The sequence below is a fragment of the Sinocyclocheilus grahami genome, unplaced genomic scaffold (genome assembly GCF_001515645.1).
Source record: "Sinocyclocheilus grahami isolate Dianchi unplaced genomic scaffold, SAMN03320097.WGS_v1.1 scaffold998.1, whole genome shotgun sequence".
In the NCBI taxonomy this organism is placed as follows: Eukaryota; Metazoa; Chordata; class Actinopteri; order Cypriniformes; family Cyprinidae; genus Sinocyclocheilus; species Sinocyclocheilus grahami.
In genome coordinates this window covers 188,971-211,891 of record NW_015506177.1, presented here as the reverse complement: position 1 = coordinate 211,891, position 22,921 = coordinate 188,971, and the positions used below count along the sequence as shown (strand labels likewise).

The window sequence follows — 22,921 nt, the reverse complement described above, 5'->3', positions numbered from 1 at the left end:
GATGAGAGAGATTATTAATAAACAATTAATCTTATTATAAAAATAAAAAAATTGTGGTTCATTTTCTTAAATTGGACAAATATTAAAATATGTTTTAATTATTAACATCAACTTTTTGTCGGGTTCTTGGTCATGTTTTAATGCATTATTTATATTGTGAATTGTTCTTGAATTGTGAATCTTGTATTCCACTGTGAATTTTATTTTCTCATTTTATTTATTTTTTTGGTTCCTCTAACTAGCTCAGAACTTCTATATTTGATGTTCCACCTCATATAGACTTTTTCCACTTTAAAACCGCTCCAAAGCGTTCTTGTTAGAATAGAGAATGTGTTCCGCAGAGATATCCCAGCAGTTTTTTATGACATTGCAGAGACTTTCATTATAAGATGAGAGATTGCTGAGCATAGTCAAATAGCAGATAGCAGAAAAAATTATATATTGAGAACAGGAGTTGTTCATCTTCTCTCCGCATGTTTCTCAGAGTGAGCTGGGACACAGAGGAAGAGGATGAGAGGAAGGGCCGAGGCTGCATGCTGCAGTATCAGCACAGTTTGATTCGAGTGCTTACAGTTTTCACTGCAGAATCGCCAGATCCAAGCAGCCCATCTCCTGCATACTTCCTTGGCTCTGATTGGCAGGTAGATGTGACGCGGCTGGTGCGCTACTTTCTGAGAGTTGGGGATACGACCGTCGCTCGCCTGCAGGCAGGAACCGTGCTGACAGGCAAGGCTGTGGGAGTCACCACTGTGCAGGTAATGGTGATAATAACAGAGCCGCCCGCAGTTGTCAGCTTTGCACGATTCTCATTATGCATTAAGACAACAAAGTTTAGTGTGGGTTTAGTTAATATCAGTGACAATACAGACAGCACATAGATGGATTGCTTGTTTTTTTTAATTGGTAGACAGTAGTAAATTAGAAATGATGCCATGCTGGGTTTGGTATCTGTTGTTCAGGTGATGTCTCCGTTGTCAAACTCGGTTCTGGCTGAGAGGATGATCCGAGTTCTGGATGATAAAGTCAGTATTACAGAGCTGGGCGTGCAGCTGGTCTCTGGCCTTTCCCTGAACCTCCAGCTCAGCCCAGGAAGCAACAGGGCCATCATTGCCAAGACAACCACACAGGAGATCATACACTACCCCAAGCAGGTAATTCATGTAGCTACATGGGCTGTCAGTCTAATTAATCGAAGGATGAGCTAATTAATCAAACCAAAAATAACTGCATATACAGTGGGTACGGAAAGTATTCAGACCCCCTTAAATCTTTCACTCGTAGAACCCTCTCAAGGATGATCAGAAGAAATGGACAGGACCTGAGTTAAATATATGAGTGTCACAGCAAAGGGTCTGAATACTTAGGACCATGTGATATTTCAGTTTTTCTTTTTTAATAAATCTGCAAAAATGTCAACAATTCTGTGTTTTTCTGTCAATATGGGGTGCTGTGTGTACATTAATGAGGAAAAAAAATAACTTAAATGATTTTATCAAATGGCTGCATTATAACAAAAAGTGAAAAATTTAAGGGGGTCTGAATACTTTCCGTACCCACTGTATAAGAGACAAGAGAAAAGCCCCCCCAAAGAAATGACATTAATTGTGGTTGACATGTAAAATTGAATAGAACAAGTTGCTTTAATTGTCAATACACATGTGGTCAGAATTGTTGGTACCCTTGGTAAATATGATCAAAGAAGGCTGTGAAAATAAATCTGCGTTGTTAATCCTTTTGATCTTTTATTTAAAAAAAAAAATCACAAAAATCTAACCTTTCATTGAAGTATAAGAATTTAAGAATTTAAAATGGAGGGAAATATCATTATGAAATAAATGTTTGTTCTCAAATACACGTTGGACAATTACTGGTACCCCTAGAAATTCTTATAATTCTTATAGTAAAATACAGTATATCTGAAATATATTCCCATTCATATTCACACTTTTGAGCACACTAGGGTGATTATGAACATGAAATTATCCAGCCATGGCTTCCTGTTTCACAGAAATATAAATAGGAGGGAAAATGTTATGAATCTGCCTGGAAGAGGACATGTGTCTATATCATCCTAATGCACGGTGAGAAGGAGAGTTTGAGTGGCCAAAGGCTCTTCAAGGATCACAGCTGGAGAATTGCAGAAAAAGGTTGAGTTTCGGGGTCAGAAATTCTAAAAATTTTTTATCAAACAACACCTGCATCACCACATGTTGTTTGGGAGGGCTTCTAGAAAAAAAATCCAGAAAAGAAAATGCTTTCACCAAAAAACAATCTCCCGCATATTCAGTTATCAGACACGACTGGAACTTCAAATGGGACTGGCTTCTAAGGTCAGATGTCAGGTAACTAAAAATTTTTATTTTTAGCAGCAAACCCTCAAGATGGGTTTGGTGAACACAGGAATAAAAAGTACCCCATGTGTACAATGAAATATACTGCTGTATTTTTGATGTTGTGGGCCTATATTTCTGCTGGAGGTCCTGGACATCTTGTTTAGATACATGGCATCTTTGATTCTGTCAAATACCAACAGATAAAAATCAAAAAGTGACTGACTCTGTTAGAAATCTTATAATGGGCCATGTTTGGATCTTCCAACCGGACAATAATCCAAAAACAAACCTTAAAAACAACACAAAAATGGGTCACTGGGCACAAAACCAAGCTTCTGCTATGGCCATTCCAGTTCCCTGACCTGAACCCTATAGAAAATGAGTGTGGTGAACTGAAGAGAAGAAGCACCAACATGGAGCTGGCAATCTGAAGGATCTGGAGTGATTCTGGATGAAGGAATTGATCTGATCTCTGATCTCTTGTCAGGTGTTCTCTAACCTCATCAGGCATGATAGGAGAAAACTCCTATACTATTTTGGCAAATGGAGGTTTCAAAAATTATTGAATAAAAGGGTACCGTTAATTGTGTCCAATGTGTATTAGAGAAAAACATTTATTTCATAACGATATTTCCCCCCATTTTAATTTCTTATTCTCCAATGAAAGGTTAGATTTTTGTAAAATTTTTAAACAAAAGATCAAAAGGATTAACCATGCAGTTTTATTTTCATAGCCTTCTTTGATCATATTTACCAAGGGTACCAACAATTCTGACCACGTGTGTATATTGTTGTTTTTTCCATATCACTGAACATCATTGAACTGGCAACTGAAAACTGTCCTGCGTGAATGACTCTTTCAGTCTTTAATAAATTAAATACTTTTAATAATTAAAAAATATATATTTTTTGCATTTTTAACTTTTTTTAATGATGAAAGGGACTAAATTAAAGTTGCATTAACATTATATTGAGACCCATGTTACCTACTAAAGAAATACGTCATCCATTAAGTTGATATAGTATCTTTCATTTAATACTTTTAAATCTAGTATTTTATTTAATACTTATGAAAAAATGTAATGCTTTTAATCATTAAAAAATATTTTTTATTTTTTGTTTTATTTTTCAATTTTTGAATGATTAAAGATGCTAAATTAATGTTGCATTAACATTAAAGGTGGGGTAAGCGATTTCTGGTAGCCAATGTTGACATTTGAAATCACCAAAACAAGCACGCTCCTACCCCAAAAGGGTCTCGCCCCTATTTTGATAGCTCCGCTCCACACATACATACACAACCCAGGCAACGATTAGGTCTGTGAAACAAAGCAAAACCAATGTTACACCGTGTCTACACCGGACGCGAGTGGTGCGGCACGACAAAATACTCTAGAACTCATAATCAGTGATGCTGTCTACACCATACATATATATATACATATCTATGGTCTACACTGGATGCGGCGCGGCACGACACGACAAATCCCCGACAGAAAACTGCTGCTGCGTTCTATTTATGACGTATTGACTCAAATTTCAAATGATTTTCAATGATCGCTTTGTTTTGTCCAGTGTACTAGACAGACTTTAGCTGTTGCGGCACAGACACGGTGTTACTTACCTATCGAGAAGAAACAAAGCAACCTCGACGTCCGCTCATAGGCCTTCCGCTCCTTGAGTTCTCTCCAGCGCTGGAAAGCTGATTCGATATTTACATGGGTCCTACTTCTTGCCTTATTGCCTTAAGCCTTCGTCTGTTCCGCAGACGTTTTCCTCTTTTGTTTTTTATCCGCCATCTTTCGCTCGGCTCGGACTGAACGCTCTCTCCTCCACATCATGAGTAGACACGCCCCTTACTGCTGATTGGCTACAAGTTTGTTTTGCTTTTCGGCCCGAATCAGTTTTCTAAAGTGTTTTTGAAAAATTGCTTACCCCACCTTTAAACTGACATTCATATTAGCTACTAAAGAAATGCATCATCCATCCAAGTTGTTTAAAAAATCTTTAGTGTCTGGTACAGTTAATCACTATCTATGAGAAGCACTGACCATTAAGCATAAGGAACAAGAGTTGTACAACGAGTACAACTATGCTCTAACTTTCTTCATATAACTGCCTGTTCCAGTGCCAGGTCTGAGTGGCATAACATGATCCAATCAATATCAAGCTATTAGTACTCAGCGAGAGGCCTCATTCGTCTCTTGATGGGCTTTTCAAGCAGAGCTCCTAAGGCAATGCATAATGTATTTCACCCCAGAATATAGGGCAGCCTGTGGTGCCGTTTGCTTATACTGTATTAGCCAACAGCTCTGGGTTATTGTGCCACAACTTGTTATGGTACAAACTCAACACTGTGCCGTCTGGTGGTTAAGCAAATGGAGTTTTGAACACAAACATATAAATATTGATCCATTTGGATAAATGAAGCTCCATGCATGGGGTTTTTAAGTCTATCACATTCTACATCATGCCAAAGAGCTACTTATAATGTATCGCTAAGATGCAGTTCTAGCTGTCATGCTTACTGAAAATAATTTCCAAGTTGACTCGCTTTGATGCTTTAACTTGAATGAGCTTGTTATAGTTTTATGTAATGTTTAAGTAAATATTTATAACTCTATACAACAGGAGGCAGTGGTTGGCTGCTGGCTGAAGTTCAGCGATGGCTCCCAGAGTCCTCTTGATCTGTACGATCCCAGTGGTTATTCCCTCACCATTTCTTCACTGGACCCAAGGGTAGCATCTGTGCGGAAGATCCCAGAGTCCGTCTTTGTTGTGGTCGCTGAAGCCGAGGGACAGGGCTTACTACTCAGAGCAGAGCTAGCTATCTGTGAGGCCTGTCAGAAATCCAAACGCAAGAGCAAACTAGCTGTGGGTGGAGGCATGGTGAAGGTGAAATTCCCACCAGATGAACAGTTTGCAGGGACTGGCAAAAAAGAAATTGAACGGACCAGTGATGAGGAGGAAGCAGACAATGTGTCCAAATCGATCCTTACGTCCCCTTTGAACACACTTCAACACACCGTTATCCAAGAGAGCTTCACAAACGCAATCAAAACGGCAACCAATTCCAACCTTCAAGAAGCAATAGGAGGTGGCGTATCTACAATTAAGTCAATAAACACTATGGATAAAACTCTCATTACCAAGCCCGTTGCAGACAGAGCACTTGTTACTGTAGGCCCTAGAAGTCCAAAAAAGAACGGATATGGAAACTTGCTTGAGAAATCCAACTTCCCGTTTCCACCAGAAGAACCCAAGCGAGAACCACCCCTAGTGGAGAGCAATCTAATACAGATGTTTAGTGTGTTCACAGACATAGAGGTCTGCATCTATGCACTGGTAGGACTCTCTTGCTTGGTCATTATCGCCGTCTTGCTTCACTGTGCCACCAACAGTGCAAGATCACGCAGCAAGAAGTCTCCGGTTCAGTGCCAGGGTCAATCTGAGCACAAGCATCACTGGGTACGTCTAGGCACAGCTGCAGAGCAAAACAGAGCTGCGCCGATTGCGACTACCTCCAAGCAGGTGATGCAGGCAGCTGTGGAGATGCCAAGAGCTGTTCAGATGCAAAACAGCAGAGGCCCGGGGACAATCCAGCCGAGGGAGATCCCAGCCATTGTAGGTGAGGAGAGAACTGCCACTCTGGGACGAAGAACCAACACGCTTCCTCCGAGGCGGGATGCGATGGCTCCATTGCCTCCAATGGCTGTCAGATCTGCCACCCTGCTGGCAAGGCCCATTCGCAGCGAACCTCTACATTCTCCCACAAGCAAAAGGAATCAAGTGCAGTTTACAACCTTCACTACTCTGGACATCAAACATCTGGCTGCTCTCAAGAAGAGCGGTCAGAACTTCAGCTGGGCTAGTCAACCAGTTGGAGGTAGTCAAGCTGCCAGTATCAGCCAGGGTGGGTTAAATGTTAAATCCGAAAAAGTCAATCATGTACATTTTTGTAACCCAGTGGAAGTATTTGGTCAGACACCAGAATCCAAAGGATTTCTTCCAGAAGGCCCATGGCCTGTGGCTACACCAGTGCCAAAAGTGTGATGCAGGAAAGGCTTTCTGTGTAAATTGGCCACAGATCTATTTTTATATAAATTGTTGCATTGAACTGAATTTGACCGTTTATATAGGAATGTTTTATGGACAATTTAACACAAAAATGTCTTTGTTTTTTATTTATGTGCATGCCTGTCTGAAAAGTTTGATGTAAATATTTCTGCAACTTGCAAGTTTTTACTTTTCCTGCTTTTGTATATTTGTAATATTGCTATTAAAATCAGTAGAAACAGATCACAACAAATATTTAAATTTATATATACAATATATATATATATATATATATATAATCGCTGATAATATATTAAGTAACTTGTATATTGTTTTATAATGAACCACTGTGTTTTTAAATAGGCAAATACGTGTAATTTAATTAAAGATTTAAATGAAATGTATAAAATGAAAAAGTATAAAGTATATCCATTAATACAAATATGAAGTTGTATAATATTAAGCTTATTTAATATTAGTTAACGTTAAATATTAAATTACATTTCTTCTTTGAACAGTAACTACACAGCAAATCATAGCTTCAGTTTTCAGTGTTAACTATTGGTTTTCTGCTTTAATGAATTTATCGAATAAAGTGTCTGATTATGTACATTTCTATTGTTGTCATGGTCTTTAATGACACATTGTTTTGTGCCCATTGTATCTCATCCCATTTATGTTAACACTGATTCATAGTGGCTCTGTTATTAATAAGTGTATTCATCCATTTTATCACTGCAGCAGTACAGCTTCTTATAATGCTCCACATGCCTCCTGATTGTTTCCTGGTTCAGGAGCCTTTATCTAGTCTTTGACCCGTGCTCTGGTTCAGCTCATCAGTGACAGCTTGGAGTGAAAAGAAAGAAATCTCTGTTGCAAACAAACCTTTCTGTTTTATTGTGATACCACCAACCCTATCTTTGCAATGACTGCCATCGCCCTCTGCCTCAAAAAACAGCTATCTCTCTCTGAGTGAGCACTGCTTTAAATCTTGAAATTGCATTCCACTCATTGCATATGGAGAAATAGGTTGGCCTAGCCCAAATAATCTGATGTGTTGCACCTCAGGACTGTTGTAGATTTGCAGGGAGGATTTCATCTCCAAAACAGACCCAAGTTACTTCCACAGTTTGAAATACACTGCCAAACATGTTGCCTTTGTGTAAACACTTTCTTTAGGATTTTTTTTAGTTAGTTTACATTTCATTTCACATCATTTGCATTTGCAAAGCAAGCCAAATTAAATTATTTTACTAGGAGTGGTTTCCCACTAAAATGGGTTGCAATTCTGTGCTGATGGGATCTTAGTGTAGAGAAAAAAAAATTATATTATGACTTTTAGTAGGGAGGAAAAAATCCATGTCTTTTTATGTCAGTGTTACTATGTCTAATACTAATTCATTATTTAATGTGCCATGTGTTAGGCTGGTAAATCACGCTATGCTTTTATAACATTGGGTTTTCATACTTTTTTTGTTGTCAAATTTTGTTGTATTGTTGGGACTTTTCATCTCATGAAAATATTATTTTCTGACTGTTTTAAATCAAATATGAAAAGCAATAAGACTTTTTTTTTTTACTTTTTACTTTTTGTGGTATTTTGGTCACAACTACTAGTCCAGTGTAACATATGACGCACAACCAGATTGAGAAGCACTGCTATACTGTAGCCTTTCCAAAAAAGGGAAAACAGTCATGCGCCAATTCCGCTAACGATCTAGTTCCTAACTATTTAAGAATCTAAGAATGATCCGTTAAAAAAATACATATTCGTGTGTAGGATGTTTTAAATAACAGTCTGTGCTGTCATTACAACAGTCTCCTAATCCGGAGCGTCGGATATTCTATTGACAGATTTACAGGATTGAGGTCATTGTGTTTCTGGATTAACATGCATTAGTTGATCTCTGGCCACATGTGGGCCAAACATGGTGAATCTGCTCTTAACTCCTTTCACTTCTGGCTTGTATTTAATACTGGCCGAAGGTAGTATCTTTAGCCAGTGTGTCTGCACTTTTTCCAAGTACATTTCAAAGTGTTTTATTTGAGAGAATATGTGTTAGGACAACATTTTTGTCTTTGGGTAGCTGAATTTACTCATAGATATAATATTTGATATAATGTTTTGCAATTCCAAAGACAGAAAAAAATATAAATTATATTAAATATATAAGATATATATATTATATATATATATATATATATATATATATATATATATATATATATATATATATATATATAAATCAGTGGTTGTAAACATTCCTGCCTCGCTTCACACTTCATCAGTGTGTGCTGGAACCATCACTGACGATCCAGTGAACGAAAGCAAAAGCACTGAAAGTGGAGGACTTGGCATCCTCTTATAGAGGAGCTGCAACTGATGAAAGCAGGCGCAATGGCAAGCTTCCACGAGTTGATGAGGGACTATAGCAATATTGAGGCAGCACTGAAACGGTGGAACGGTTGGTGGAATATTAATTATTGAAAAGAAAATGGGACATCCATAGAAAACAAAGGTTAGAAGTTACTACTGCGCAAAAAAGATGTTTTCATTCTTCTCTTTTACTAGTTCACAAAATTGATAGTGTTGTAATGAAAAACTAACTATTGACTAATATTTTATCAAGTTTTGAGAGCAGGGCCTCTCATAAAGAACAAAATGTAAAATAAAATAAATAAATAAAATAAAATGATGTGTAGTGTTGTGGATCAGGGTTGGTAACCAGAACACTAGTAAAAATAAAGGTTCCAAAATGGTATTTTTGCAGTGATACCATAGAAGAACCATTTTTGGTTCCTCAAAGAACCTTTCAGTGAATAGTTCCTAAAAGAACCATTTTGAAGAACATTTTAGAAATCTAAAGAAACATTTTTCGACTATAAAGAACCTTTTCTGCATTTGAAAGGTTCCATGGATGTTTAAGGTTCTTCATAGAACCATTGATGAAGGTTGCTGATTTGATTGTGACAAGCAAAAACACTTAAACCCAGGTTGCTCCTCCTCACTTTTTAAAAATAAAGATTCAGGGCTTTTACAACCTACTGGCATAACAGAACATTTAATGTTCCTGTGATATCAGGACATTTTATAGTTTAAGAACACATATATTGCAACAGTCAGGTTCCGGAAGTAATAATCCTATTCATTTTTCTATTCATAAACTGTTAAAAACAGACCTACTGTGAGCTATTAGAGGGTGTTAATCAATGGTACATTTTTGCATTGCAATCAGTTCACATCATTTCAACTTTCAACTTTTTTAAAAAGTGTAATTCCCAGTGAATAATTACATTACCCAAAATTTGGCATAGAAATCCATCAGTCAGAGAAATCATGCCTTAAAATCAATGGTTTTATGTTTATCCATTTTTAATTAATAAATATAATTCACAGTGCTTCATGGGATTCTAGTTATTTCCGTCTCTAACTCTGTAAAGTACACAGTATTGTACCTTTGTCTTTTTGTCTGATTTTCAAATGCTTTTTTGCTTTGAATAAAAGTTTATAATGTTTTGATTCACCTTGTAGCTGGTTGGTTTATGGTCTATAACTCTCAAACAAAGACTTCTTTAAAATCCTTATTGGAAAAATACTTCCAGAACCAAGGCTCTTGAAAAAGTGGGGAGGCACTGTTGCGTTTTATTAGGCTCTGTAAAATACTTGATTCTGATTGGTTAATTGCAGCAACCAGCCATGTAATATTGTCATATCAGATTGCATACTTGCTCTCAATTCATACAAACGCAACTAGCACCATCTTGCGTCTCAATTTTCGATTGTAGTGAAAATGACCTTGGAAGACTTAAGCATTTTTATTACTTTGTTAACATTTAATTAATTTCTAAAACATTGTTTTAGAATTTTTTGTACATTGTGTTTATTTGGTAAGTGGGATAGAATCATTGTCTATAATAATTGATTTCTAGTGTCAGCTGACTTTACTCAAAGAAGCCTGTTGGTTTTTTAGAAGCTTTAGACTGAGAAAAAGATCTGGAAGTGGTGTCATATCTGTATTGGCTGTACGATTTATCAGATATGTCTGAAGTATTAGAATATTTGAAGAGAAGTCTGCTCTCTGCCCCAGTTTAAGCTATTTAGAGGCTGTTGAACTGGTTTGGCTTGAAAGATTTTTACAGTGTATGAAATGTATTCCCCAGAGCTACTGACAAACTCTGAGAAGAGCATTTAAAGTTCAACAAATCTCACTTGAAAGCACAGATGAAGCATTTCTGTGCTCTTTGAAAAGAATATGAAGTTTTCACTTAGCTCCACACGTATTTAATCTAATTCTGTTTGCTGAGTCATCGGGTTGTGGTTTTTGAGATTGTACTTAGTGTTTTTAGGAGGCTGTTAGAAAGAGCTGCAAATTTAAGCAAAAGCCATTTCAAAACCGAATTTGCAAATCTTTAAAAGATTAAAAGCAAAGGGCTGGATATCTACAGTAAAGCTTTTACAGTAACGCCACAGGAGGCCTGATGGTGCCCAATTCTCTGTAATTGCCAGAATGCGCTTTCAGCTCTTTGAGAAGCGCTGCAAAATTGTATCTAATTTGTCGAGGGACACATTACTGTTTTGCTCTAGTAGTCAAACATAATGCTGAAGTGAATCAATAAAAGGTAGAAATGTAGTAACATGTCAAAACCAGCATGAAAAGCTGCACTTTTAGATAGAACTGAAAAGATAAGGCTTGTCTGAAGTGTCAGTCATGCATTCATTAAAGCACTTCCTTAATATAATGACTTGGTTGAACTTATTTCTGCAATTGTCTGATTTGAGGCAATGTCAGAAACGTGGAATTAGCTCAGGGGTCTGTGAAAAGATGTAGACCTTGGTGAAAGACTATCAAAAAGCTGTAAATTGTTGCTTTTTGTTCAGGAGGGGAATATATTTGGACATGTTTTCTGTAGCAGCTTGTGCAATTTGTTCGGAGCCCGTCTCTTGCTTTGCGTCTGGCAAGTGCTGCTGCTTATCACTTTGATCTGTGACAGACAGTTTTTTCTCTTCTGTTTCTGAGCGCTGTCACCCGGAGTCAGACTGCGGACCTACACATTGCTGTCTCAAACAAACATTAGGCCAGTTGTAAACACACGGCTCCTTCTCCTTGTCGCTCTCTTTTAGTCTCTCTGACACATAACTTCACACTTTTTGCATTACCCTTTTTTTCCCCCTCACACTAACTTCCATGTGTCCTATAAGTGAGAGCAGGGATAATTGAAACACTTTGGTTTTTGGTCATTTATAAAGAAATTGTTTAGACTAGCTTTGAAATTGTGCCTTAAACTGTCAGCAACCATTACCCATGTCAATTCAATTTTACTTAAAACTTAATTGAGTCTAAAAAGCATACATTTAGACCAGCTCTCTTAAATGCAATATAAAATAATGTCATTGATAATTGATCATTGAAGACTGGAGTAATGCCTGCTGAAAATTTTGCTGTCACAGGAATAAATTACATTTAAAAATATAATAGGCAACAAATATTTTAAACAGTAATATATCTGAATAATACAGTTTTACTGTATTTTTAGCAAATAAAGTCTCGGTGAGCATAGGAGATTTCTTTCAAAAACATAAAAAAATCCATACACAACCAGTAGTGTATATTGATAATAAATCTATCCCGAATGACACAAAAAGAATGCAAATTGGTTAATAAAACAATGTCTGAGTAGCTATTGGCTGCCATTATTCAGTAACCTGCATGGCCCAACTGACAGAAAGGGGACATCAGTTCAGAGAAAGAGCAAAGTACATTTTGATTAAAGATTATGAAGTCAACAGTTTTTTTTCAAAATAAAAAAGCCCAGGAACATGCAGTAATAAAGTAAATAAGGTCATGTTGACTGAGAGGTGCTTAGCAACAATACATTCAGAATGAATTTGTTATATCAAAAGGATTATACATTCAAGATGATAAAATGAAACGATTTCAAATTATAAACCGCAGGAAAATTCCATCTCTTCATCAGTGTTCATATACCTCGCTTTTGTTAATGATTATTAAATATACTGTGTGTGTTTGTATAATTCATCTGGCTGCAGAAGTGAGTAGTTTGGAGCGTGCAGGGAGAAGAAATAATGACATGACTACACAGATCAAACCAGGTATTAAAGAGCTGTCACATGAAACGGGAGCACCTGCTGTGAGAGAATGTTTGTGACAACAGGAGGCCCGCAGAAAAGGGACAGGAGGGGGTTTAGGTGTTGACAGGATCCAGTGTTGACACAAACACTTATAAAGAATTCAACTCTTTCAACTCGTGTTGTGCAATCATTCTGCGCCGGTTGCAAAACATCTCCTGTATCATGCTTAATGTGCCGTGGCGTCAAAGCTATCACACAAACGGCAATGATTTCACTTTCTATGGTGAATGGTTGTACCTTAGAGTTAAAAATGAGGGGGATTCTTGTGGGAGCCCCTTCTGTCTTTTTCTTGGAAAGTTTTTAATGGTACAACTGCATTTAAAATAAAAAAGTTTATGATTTCAAGAACAAAGACATTATGAGAATAATCTCATAATAGGCCTTCATTTTCTGAGAATTAAATCAATTGTAAAATGTTAACATCAGTTGTAACATAAATTTAATATATTTCTGTCATGACAACTCTCTGAGAGTTTAGCATGGTAATGTACATGACAATGCTAATGTGTTTGGTCTTGGCAGAATAGATAGCGAGACTTACTATTGCCAATACATCCACAGACATGCTGCTGTGAGCATGTAGGAAGTACTGCTGTGGCACATATAACATATATGAAATATTACCCCATAGCAGATCTATACAGGTGGAGCTGGGGGAGGTGGAGGGTTTCTGAATTTCGCTGCAACTGCAACAGCAAGCACTAGCCGAGTAATTGAATGTAGAGCAGCAAGCTCATTGGCTGCTGATAAGAAAAAAGAACCAATCTGCTGTGAATTTTTTTTTTTTTTTTTTTTTTTTTTTCCTAACGTTAAACCATAAGACTTTTACTCAAAAAAAAAAAAACTGTAGCGAATGCTTAAAAAAAAAAAATTCTGTTTTGTTGGCAATTACAAACTTGAGATGATATTTGCTGGATGTTGCATTTTCAAAAGCATGCTACAAGTGACAAACTCACAGTGCTTGCAGAGATGTGTGAAGAAGCATTTACTATGAATCACTCCAAGACTCTGAAAACACTGTTATCATGAATGGCTCATCACAGCGCTTCACTCTGAAACAGTAGTTAATCAAATCAGTGAAATCACCAAAATGAGGCTCCTGTTCTAAATCCAATTTCATAAGTATTGTACTTTTGGACCACCTAAGCTCATGGTTATTCCTTACAGTGCACAACAGAATTTAGGAAGTGTGAGTTATCGTTTTAGGGTGGCGAGTGCTGGTGATGATGGTGTATCTTTAGATCGGGCTCAATGTGGATAACCTCTTCTCTCCTGCCTTAAACTTCTAGATAGCATGACACAAGCGTTCTCTGTCAATGCTATTGCTGCCCCATACGGCCGAGGCCACTATCTGTCTGTGAAGCTGAGCAGATGATTTATGCCCCGTCTATTGCAATGCATCCGTTCACCGATTTTCCCATTAGACCTGTTTCCAGCACCACATGAAAAACACATCTCCTCTTAGGTCTGTTTTTAGTGCTTAATGCTTAAGATTCTCTCATTTTCACAACATTAGAAATGCCCTAATCCCATAATGGCTAAATCGATGGCTGTCACTTCCTTTGTCTTTGAAATCCCATCATCATCTCTCCCCCATGTCAAAGGTTTGGTGGGTTTGGCCTCGAGCGCGGTGCTCGATCACTGACTGTCTTTCAGTAATCATTCCTCCCGGCTACTCCACTGAGAGCACATTGGTTCTGCTGCACTGCAGGTCTGGTGTCAGCCGCTGATCAATGAGCTGCCAGTTAAATGCTGGTGACACAGTTGGCACGACCCTGGATCTTTCCAATGATATTCATCGTCTGTGTTTTACTGTATTGTTATGGAAAGGGATGATGACTTGCACATTCTGACTAGTATGTAACTCACTTGAGTCATTTTGTGCAGATGCAAGTCGTAATACGCATACATGTCTGTCATATGTTCATTATGTTATTGCATTTGGGTTAATTAACCTTCAGCTTCAGCTCACTCGGCTCAAGTGGGTCATTCCTAGAAATTATTCACTATTATTAGATTATTGGAAGCAATCATTTTTTATTCTAGGTTTTTCTTATTCAAAAAACATTGTTAGTGCATTGGTTATAATTTGATGTGTTCTTTTTTGTCATAATTACTCGACTCCTCTCTGTGACGTCTGACCCAGAAACACATTTTGAGTATGCACTGAATGAAAAATTATATAATTATTGTTTCTACTCCAAACATTTGTCAAGACAATGATTAAATTGTGGCTGTGAAAAATGTTTTTTGAGAAAATGACCTCAAAAGATTCCAAACAATTTTTATGACAGAATTATTAGATTTCAAATAAAATAATTTAACATGTTATGTAAAAATAGAATGCATTTGTAATATTTCGTGTCTGATAATGTTGTTCACTAGCTGTTTAATTGACATGTTTATTGAAACAGATTTAATGAGAGAGATTTGGAAAGGATATCTTTCAATATATGTTCTATAGTGTGTTTTTGTGCTATAAGTAGTAATAAAGAAGTTGCTGTTTGAACAGGCAGTGACAGCATCAGTCTACATTTAAGAGCATGAAAAGGGCATTTATTGTATGCCTTTTGTAAGAAAATTTACTTAATTTGAGACATTTTATCAAAAATAACAAAACATTCCAAAAAAAAAATCTTATAAACATAGGGGAGTGCGGAGCACAAAGTAACGCGGGGTTAGTTGTAACACACATGGTTTGAATATTTCCACACATGCTAGCATAACAAAATTTACAGTATTTATTAGTTACCATATCAACATTATATAGAAAAAAAGTGCGCCAAAATTAAAAAATCTTTTGAAGATATTGCTGAACATTTATTTTACAATATTAAAATTCTGGCTTAAGTACATTTTTCATCTCAGTTTTTATTATTAATTTAAAATGAGACAGATCTGCTATTATTTTAATCCCCAATCTGTTATTTATCAGTTCAGATAATTTTTTAATGCTTTGATAACTAGCAGAAGACACTAACCAGTTTTAAATTCCAGTTGCTCGGATGGGGCACGCACGTTGTAACACTGCATTACAATGTGCTATTCTATGACATTAGCGATGTAATTTACACTATTTACTTTAATGAATTTTAATGAGAAACAACGAGAAACAGGTGAATAAAGACGGACAGTCAATGTTTAATGTTTAGAAATTATTATTTCAAGACATGTAAAGCATGTTTGCTCGTTTTTATGTGGGCCATCCCAAGCATGGTTGCAATGTGTTCATTGTCAAACCTCAAAATCAGATTATTTTTAATTCTTAAAAAACGCCATTATTTTATTTGAAAAAAATAATTATTTAATTTTATTAACAAAATATTTTGGTTTGTCTTGTATATATTTTTTAATTCGATCAGATAACATTTCATGGTCATGTTACAATGTACCCCACCTACGGGGCATGTTGTCACATTTCACTTCCATTTTTTGAGGATAAATAAAGAAAAACGTATACACTGTAATTATGAAACAAAGCAACATATTTGTACTAGACAAGTGTAAAACTACTGTGGATTAAAAAAATTATATTCTGAACCCATGTGGATTTACACAAACTGAGAAAGTCAAAAAGTGTTACTTTGTGCCCGCTCTCCCCTACTTCTCCACAAACAGCTCATTGTGACTCAAAATAAGAGTGTGCTTCACATATTTTCATCAATTAATCATTATCATAATGCACAACTGAAAAGCCATTAGTATATAAATGCTTTTGTCAGTCATTTTGTTGACGAGATTGACTATTGTAGGTACATTACTGTCCAATTTAGGACTCTCACACTTCCACAAGACAATCGTTTGACCTTGATGCTCTTTTCACCTTTTTGAGGCAATTGCAGTGCTGACTGGGAGGGTGTTCAAAAAGTGCACTCAAGAATCAGGCAAAAACTGCCTGTTTTGCATATTTGATCAATGTATCAAGAAACATTAGCATGCCTTTATAAGACCCGTGTCCCTTTTTTAGGAAGCTATACATCAAGTGTGCATACCATATGTTTGCTGCACATCCATTTTTGTACAGTGCCTTGAAAATCATCCATTTCATTCCCAGCTATTCTCTTGGTAGCGCTCCAAGCGAAGAAGTTCGGTGGTCTTCTTTGGCAGGCATATGTGAAATGTGAAAATGAGACAGCTTGATGGCAATCAGTCTGAAGTGTTTGGTAGAAAATAAGCCGGACAGCGGAGTTGACAAGATGGATGTGGCATGTGTAGGCATCGGTGGAAAGGCGATGAGAATCAATGAGGCACCAGGGCTGGAGTCTCACACACTTGGCTCTCATTACAGGCTGCAGTGCGGCAGAGCCAGGAGCCGTCAGGAATCATACAGGATTGTGCTGGCTGATCAAGGGGGCCGTGCGCTGGGTTGGCCGCAGCGGGGGGTCTGCCGACTTGAGGCGTCTGAAGTTTTGACACCCGCTGGGGACACACAGACAGGTGTCTAACTGTCGCAGGAAGTTTGTGCGACAGCAGTGGAAGATGGGGATGGCTTTGCGCTTGAGGAACCAGTGACTGTGTGTGAATAATGAAAGTGTTACATTGCCGTGGGTAAAATCTGTTTGTCTTAAAGACACTATTAGGCCTTTTGAAGAAGTTTGAATGTCATTATGTAATGAGCACAATTTAAATGTAAAAATCTCAAGGTGACTGAATGCATCAGGCCGAATGATGGCCTTTGCATCTTTATTAGGACTCATGCATGTCACTTACGAGATCCAATTAAGATTCCTAAACGGTTATGCAGAAACCATTTAAATGCATTGAATACGATAGCTGGAAGATGAAATGACTCAGCTCTGAATGTGTAACATGATGGTCAATCAAATGTCACAGCAATCCTAATGGAACCTGATGGTTCTTCATCTGAGAACCGGCTTGTGTTTTTACTAATGACACAGGATGTACTTTTCACCTGCATTTGGCCCCGTACATCACTGGATTCTTCATGCAAATGGGCTAATTTCTGAATTTCAAAAGCATTTTAGCGTTTGAAAAGGGGTCTCACACTGTCTTTTTACCATTTCTCTCTTCCTTTTTATCTTTTTAAGTCCTTTTCGCCATCTTGCGTGTCTCTGTGCCTCCCTCTCTCTTTATGGACATCCAGTCGTGATTTGTTCAGAAGTAATTCAGACCATTAACTCATTTGAAATTCATCCTCTTTCCCTTTCACACTAACAAATGACCATGAATGCAAAATTATACACCCAAATGCAACAGGCAAAATAGCATGGCTACAACAATCAGCCTGCTGCTCAGTTATTTTGGTGGAGTCTGGGGAGTTTGTCTAGAGAGCGTCATGAAATATTGTGGAAAGGCATTTAAAATATCAGTGATGCTATGTTTCAGTTTCATAGTGGTCATATTTACAAGACAATGCCTGTTTTTGAATAATTATAGTTTTATGCTAGTAATAACATAGAGAAGTTTAATTATTTTTAGCCGTAATAAACATGCACAACTGACAGCTTTAGCCATTATGACACTTATTTATGCCTTAAGATGCCATGTCAAGTAAACAAGACAAAACTTTTGACAGCACAGCAGATTCATCAGGTTTAAAGCATTAGTCTAGTCAGCAGAATCTGGGGGCAGGATAAACATATTTATATATATGGACAACCATAAATTGAAGTAGGAACTTTATATTATCAACAAGGGCCCCAATGATGTAATCGGTCCGTGGTTGGTGTAGTTACAGTATATTTGAAAGGATTTGCGAATACTTGAAATGTGTGTGTGTGTGTATATATATATATACATATTATATATGTGTGTTTGAAAAAAAAGTATCTTGTGCTCACCAAGGCTGCATTATTTGATCAAAAATACATATTGTGACATATTTTTACAATTTGAAATAACTGTTGTCTGTTTAAATTTGTTTTTAAAATGTAATTTATTCCTGTGATGGCAAAGCTACATTTTCCACAGCCAAACACGTACATTTATAATGTTACAAAAATATAAAACAGCATGTTTTATATTGTCAACACTGATAATAATAAGAAATATTATTAATAATGGAGCACTAATAATAACTGAGCAACTAATCAACATATAAGAATGATTTCTGAAGGATTATGTGACACTAATGATGCTAAAAATTCAGCTTTTCCATCACAGGAAAAACTACATTTTAGAAGATATTTTAAATAGATTCTAAATAATAAAATAATAATAATTTTGTTGGTGCAATGGTGGTAAATATCCTAAGGGTTTAACTACATGCTGCCAGCCAATCCCATTGCTGCTTTTGAGCGCAGCATATAAAGGTCAGTTGCTTAAATAATCCCTGATGGTATTGCTGAACTGCTTTTATGCTCCAGCATTCATAATGTTTATAGTCACAAAGTTATTGTGATGTAATCTTTAATAAATTCATTACATGCTAATTTTATAGCATTCATTTGTAATATGAATTCAACAACTTTGAATAAAACAGTCTGCTAAATGAATAAATGTATATCTGAATGCCACGGGTATTTCTTACACATTGCCAGGCAATAACACAATAACACCTTCAGTTCTTTCATGAGCAATATGGCATTTGCTCCAGTAAATGTTACAGCATATATGCCACAGTCAAAGTTTATTGGCGTGAGCTAGCCTATCCTGAAGCAAGCACAGACAGAAACTGCTCAGTTTCTCTGAAAGCCCAAAAGGTCTTACCTGCAGGCAGGGCTTGCTGATAATTAGCATAAGAACCCAAAGCCTCCTCCCTCTGCGTGCATCTGCCCTGGCTTCATTACCACCCACCTTTGTAGTAGGAACTTCCACCAGCTCATGCATGCAGGCATCCCACTAGAGAGCAGCAGCTTAAATGATCTGGATGCATGGTAATTAGGTTATTTTCTCCACTGTCAAACATGAGAGTGGCTGACAGGGAGCATAAAGGCAAGAAAACAAACAAGCACACACACACATGCACACGCACACGCACACATAGGCTGTCAAACCTCAAAGGTATGCTTACAAATTAGTTGCATTTCAGAGGTAAATACTTTTGAGAACCTCACCGAGTGCACGAGAGAATTGAGTTGTGTCTGAGGAGTCTTTTTGCATAAGAGGAAGTTAGGCTTGCAAATTGAACTGGCTCCAAGACAAAGAAACAAAAAACATCTTTTTGAATATTTCCATATATTGTAGGCCTAAATTGAGTAAATGAGTGAGAGTACTGCCCTACAGTATGTTTCTCTTTTCTGACATTGATGTGCTACCTTGACAGAGCAATATGTTTCTGGATTTAAGTATGTATTTGGATAAAAGTTTCAGATTGTAAACTTTCTGATATATTTGATAGCATTTTCTTCTTATGTTTGATAGAATTTTGAGTAAATAGTGTGTTCATTTAAATTCAGCAATTATGTATTTTATTGACAGTGGTCCTAATATTGAAAATGTAAGGTTTTTGTTTTTATTTTTATTTTAACTGGACAAAATACTGTGCAAATACACTTCTACCTCACAGAGGGAAAAAAAGGTGTTAAAGTTAAAAATGTGAGATATTAAAACACAATTGCGAGAAATATAAATAAATAAGAACCATTCAAATTGAGTATTATATTAAATATAATATTAACTGATAATAACTGAACACCAAATTAGCAAATTAGAATAATTTCTAAAGACTCACACTAAAGAATGGCTGCTAAAAATTCATCTTTCCCATTAGGAATAAGTTAAAAATGAGCAATTAAAATCACATTGTGAAATAATAAAACACAATTATAAGAAATATAAAGTCAAAATTATTATATATTATAAACCATTTTTTCTCTTGAGGCAGAAATTGGCTTCCTTAATAAACATTATGGTATAAAAATAGAATTTAGATCACTGATCAAACTTTGGTTTTACACAAACTTGTGGAGTTCATGTAGATTGAGTTCTGCTGTCATTAATGGGGTTCATACCAAACCCAGCAACTGGTACATTTTTTATTAAAACAATTGTATTAAAAAAATTTTAAATGTAAGTTTTTATTAAAAAAAACAACGTTTTATTACAGTGCTACAGTAGTAGTCATAAAAAAAAACATTTTAAAAATGCAAAATAGAACCCTTTCAGATGTTGGCACTCCACTATGTTCTCATCTGCTTCAGTCATTGCAATAACCCATATCAGTGGACCACTAATTCAGATGCATTCTGTGCAATTGGATACAACCAAGCTCTTGTTAGGGATTTTCTTTTTTTGTGTCTCTCTCCCATTTATGTAGCGCATGGAACAGCAGCATCCAGCTTTTCAAAGGGGTCATTCAGACTCCGAGGGTCTCCTACCGCAAAAGCCGGATTAGCTCTGACCAAATGAGTTGTGCAGGGCAGAGAGCTCCCGTCTGCTCCTCTAATCCACAGCCAAGGGACTGCCACTGCAACCGGCCCAGTAAGCACCACCCGACGGCAGCGTTAGGCTCTCAAACACAACTTGAATACCTGCATACCTCATTATATGCCCAGCCTAACATCTTTGTTTATTTCTGCGAGGCTATTATGGAAAATGCCACTGAAAATGTGTGACATTTACTAAATTTGTTTTCTTCCGCAGTGATACTGTTCGAGCACAAAAGGCTAAAGACAAAGTTTTAAAATAATCCCTCGGAGGAATGTAACATTAGAGGAGTAATACTTCTAATATCAGCATTTGCATCTCATATGATATGAATACCAAAGAACTTGTAACTGGAGTCGTGTTTGATGCACGATCTGAGCTCTTTTAGCTAACAAACGTTTGAAAATGCGAGCAGCATTTGATGCCACTGAGAGCAAAGAGGGGCGTTTAGTCCTCAGCAGAGCTGACCTTCTATACCCTCCACACGCAAAAATGCCCTGCCGGGGCACCAACCCCCCAAATACATTAATATTCTTCGTATGGAAACAGAGGCAACCTACAGTGAAGTCATCACACTGTTTTTAAAGAGCAGCGGTACTCTTTGTTTCCAATGCCACGGCAGGATACGGCTGAGGCCGGGTCACCCCCTGCCTCGCCTTCTGTCCGATACAGTCTGGAGCGCACTACCCATCAACTCTCTGCTTCACCGCACACACAAACATCCTCAAAAATATCCATCTCCCCTCCTCCCTCATTCCACACATTTCAGTGCAGCATTTGCTTGGGACACGGAACAGAGACGTGACTGGGTTGTGAATGATGGAGGCGTCCGATGTCCTGAAACTGCCTGAGAAACAAATGAGTGGCTCGTTTGCCACTATATTGATCATGAGTGTCTGCTCGTCCCTCATTGTAATACAGAGAAGGGTCAAATGGTTTATTTGTTAATTCAAGGTGACAAGACGAATCATCCTCTGTTGATTTATGAGATGATAATCATTTAAAAAAATCACCTGGCGAGCTCATTGTTTCTGATCATTTTTCCTCATGCAGTAGGCTACGTTCAGCCCGCTCACTCATTCTATTCTGCTTGAAGCCTGCAAATTGCATATCTAATTGAGTCCTACTCGGCTTTCCAGACAACAGAGGCTTTATGCAGACAGTCAAGGACCAGGGCTGCAATCGCAATGGCTCAAAATGATGCGAAAATAAGAATAACTAATTTCACTCATCCAGCTTTAGTTAAAAATCCACTCACGCAACAGTGCTTGGTCTCAGTTAAGGGACCATCTGCCATTTTTTACCTTGTCTGAGTCGATTGGTAATTGCATGCTGCTTACGTCTGTCCCTGCACTGCTGGTGACCCCAGCCCCCACCCTAAGCACAGCCTGGACGGTCCCGCGCTGCAATGATGATGATGATGATGATGATGGCCCACTCCCCTGTGATTAAACCGCGTGAACATCTGCACATGCTCGCAATGTTAACAGCTGTGCCCTGCTCTCCTCTCATACCCGCTTCTCCTTCTCCTCTCTACAAGGCTGATCGCACCCAACCAGTGTTCTTACTGTTAACAAAAAGATACATTAAAATTAGTTTTCAATAGCTGAAATAAAGCTGAAATAAAATAAAACAAACGATAGATAATCGTTTTTCGTAAAAACATTTTTTAAAAATAAAATAAAAATAAAAATAAACCAACTGAAAAAAAAAAAGTTTAAGTACTAAAAAAATTAATTATTTAATTATTTAAAGACTAAAAAAGCACATAATAATGATTAAAAGTTAAACCAAAATTAATACTGTATATAAATCTGAAAATATAACAATATAAATATAAAAGATAATTCAAAATATTAATACAAATAATTCCAATAAATAATACTAAAATAACAACAAAATAATAACACTAGCTGTATCACTGCTATATTACTATAGTTTTTATTAATATTTTAATCAGTTTTTATATTTATAATTTCTGTTTTCATAAAGTATTGTTTTGCTATTTTTTGCGTTTTTGTAATTTTTAGCAGTTTTGGTTTTATATATATAC

At 36.9% G+C, this 22,921-nt stretch overlaps 1 protein-coding gene across 1 annotated transcript in view; it reads left to right on the top strand.

Moving 5' to 3' along the window:
* Positions 1-6,555, top strand: part of LOC107565380 (transmembrane protein 132D-like) — a 29,455-nt gene extending 22,900 nt beyond the window's left edge. The window contains exons 7-9 of the mRNA XM_016250594.1: positions 485-755; positions 960-1,151; positions 4,965-6,555. Of these exons, the coding sequence (XP_016106080.1) occupies positions 485-755; positions 960-1,151; positions 4,965-6,386 (1,885 nt within the window). The 3' untranslated portion in view covers positions 6,387-6,555. The remainder of the gene's footprint in view (positions 1-484; positions 756-959; positions 1,152-4,964) is intronic.
* The last annotated feature ends 16,366 nt before the right edge of the window (positions 6,556-22,921 follow it).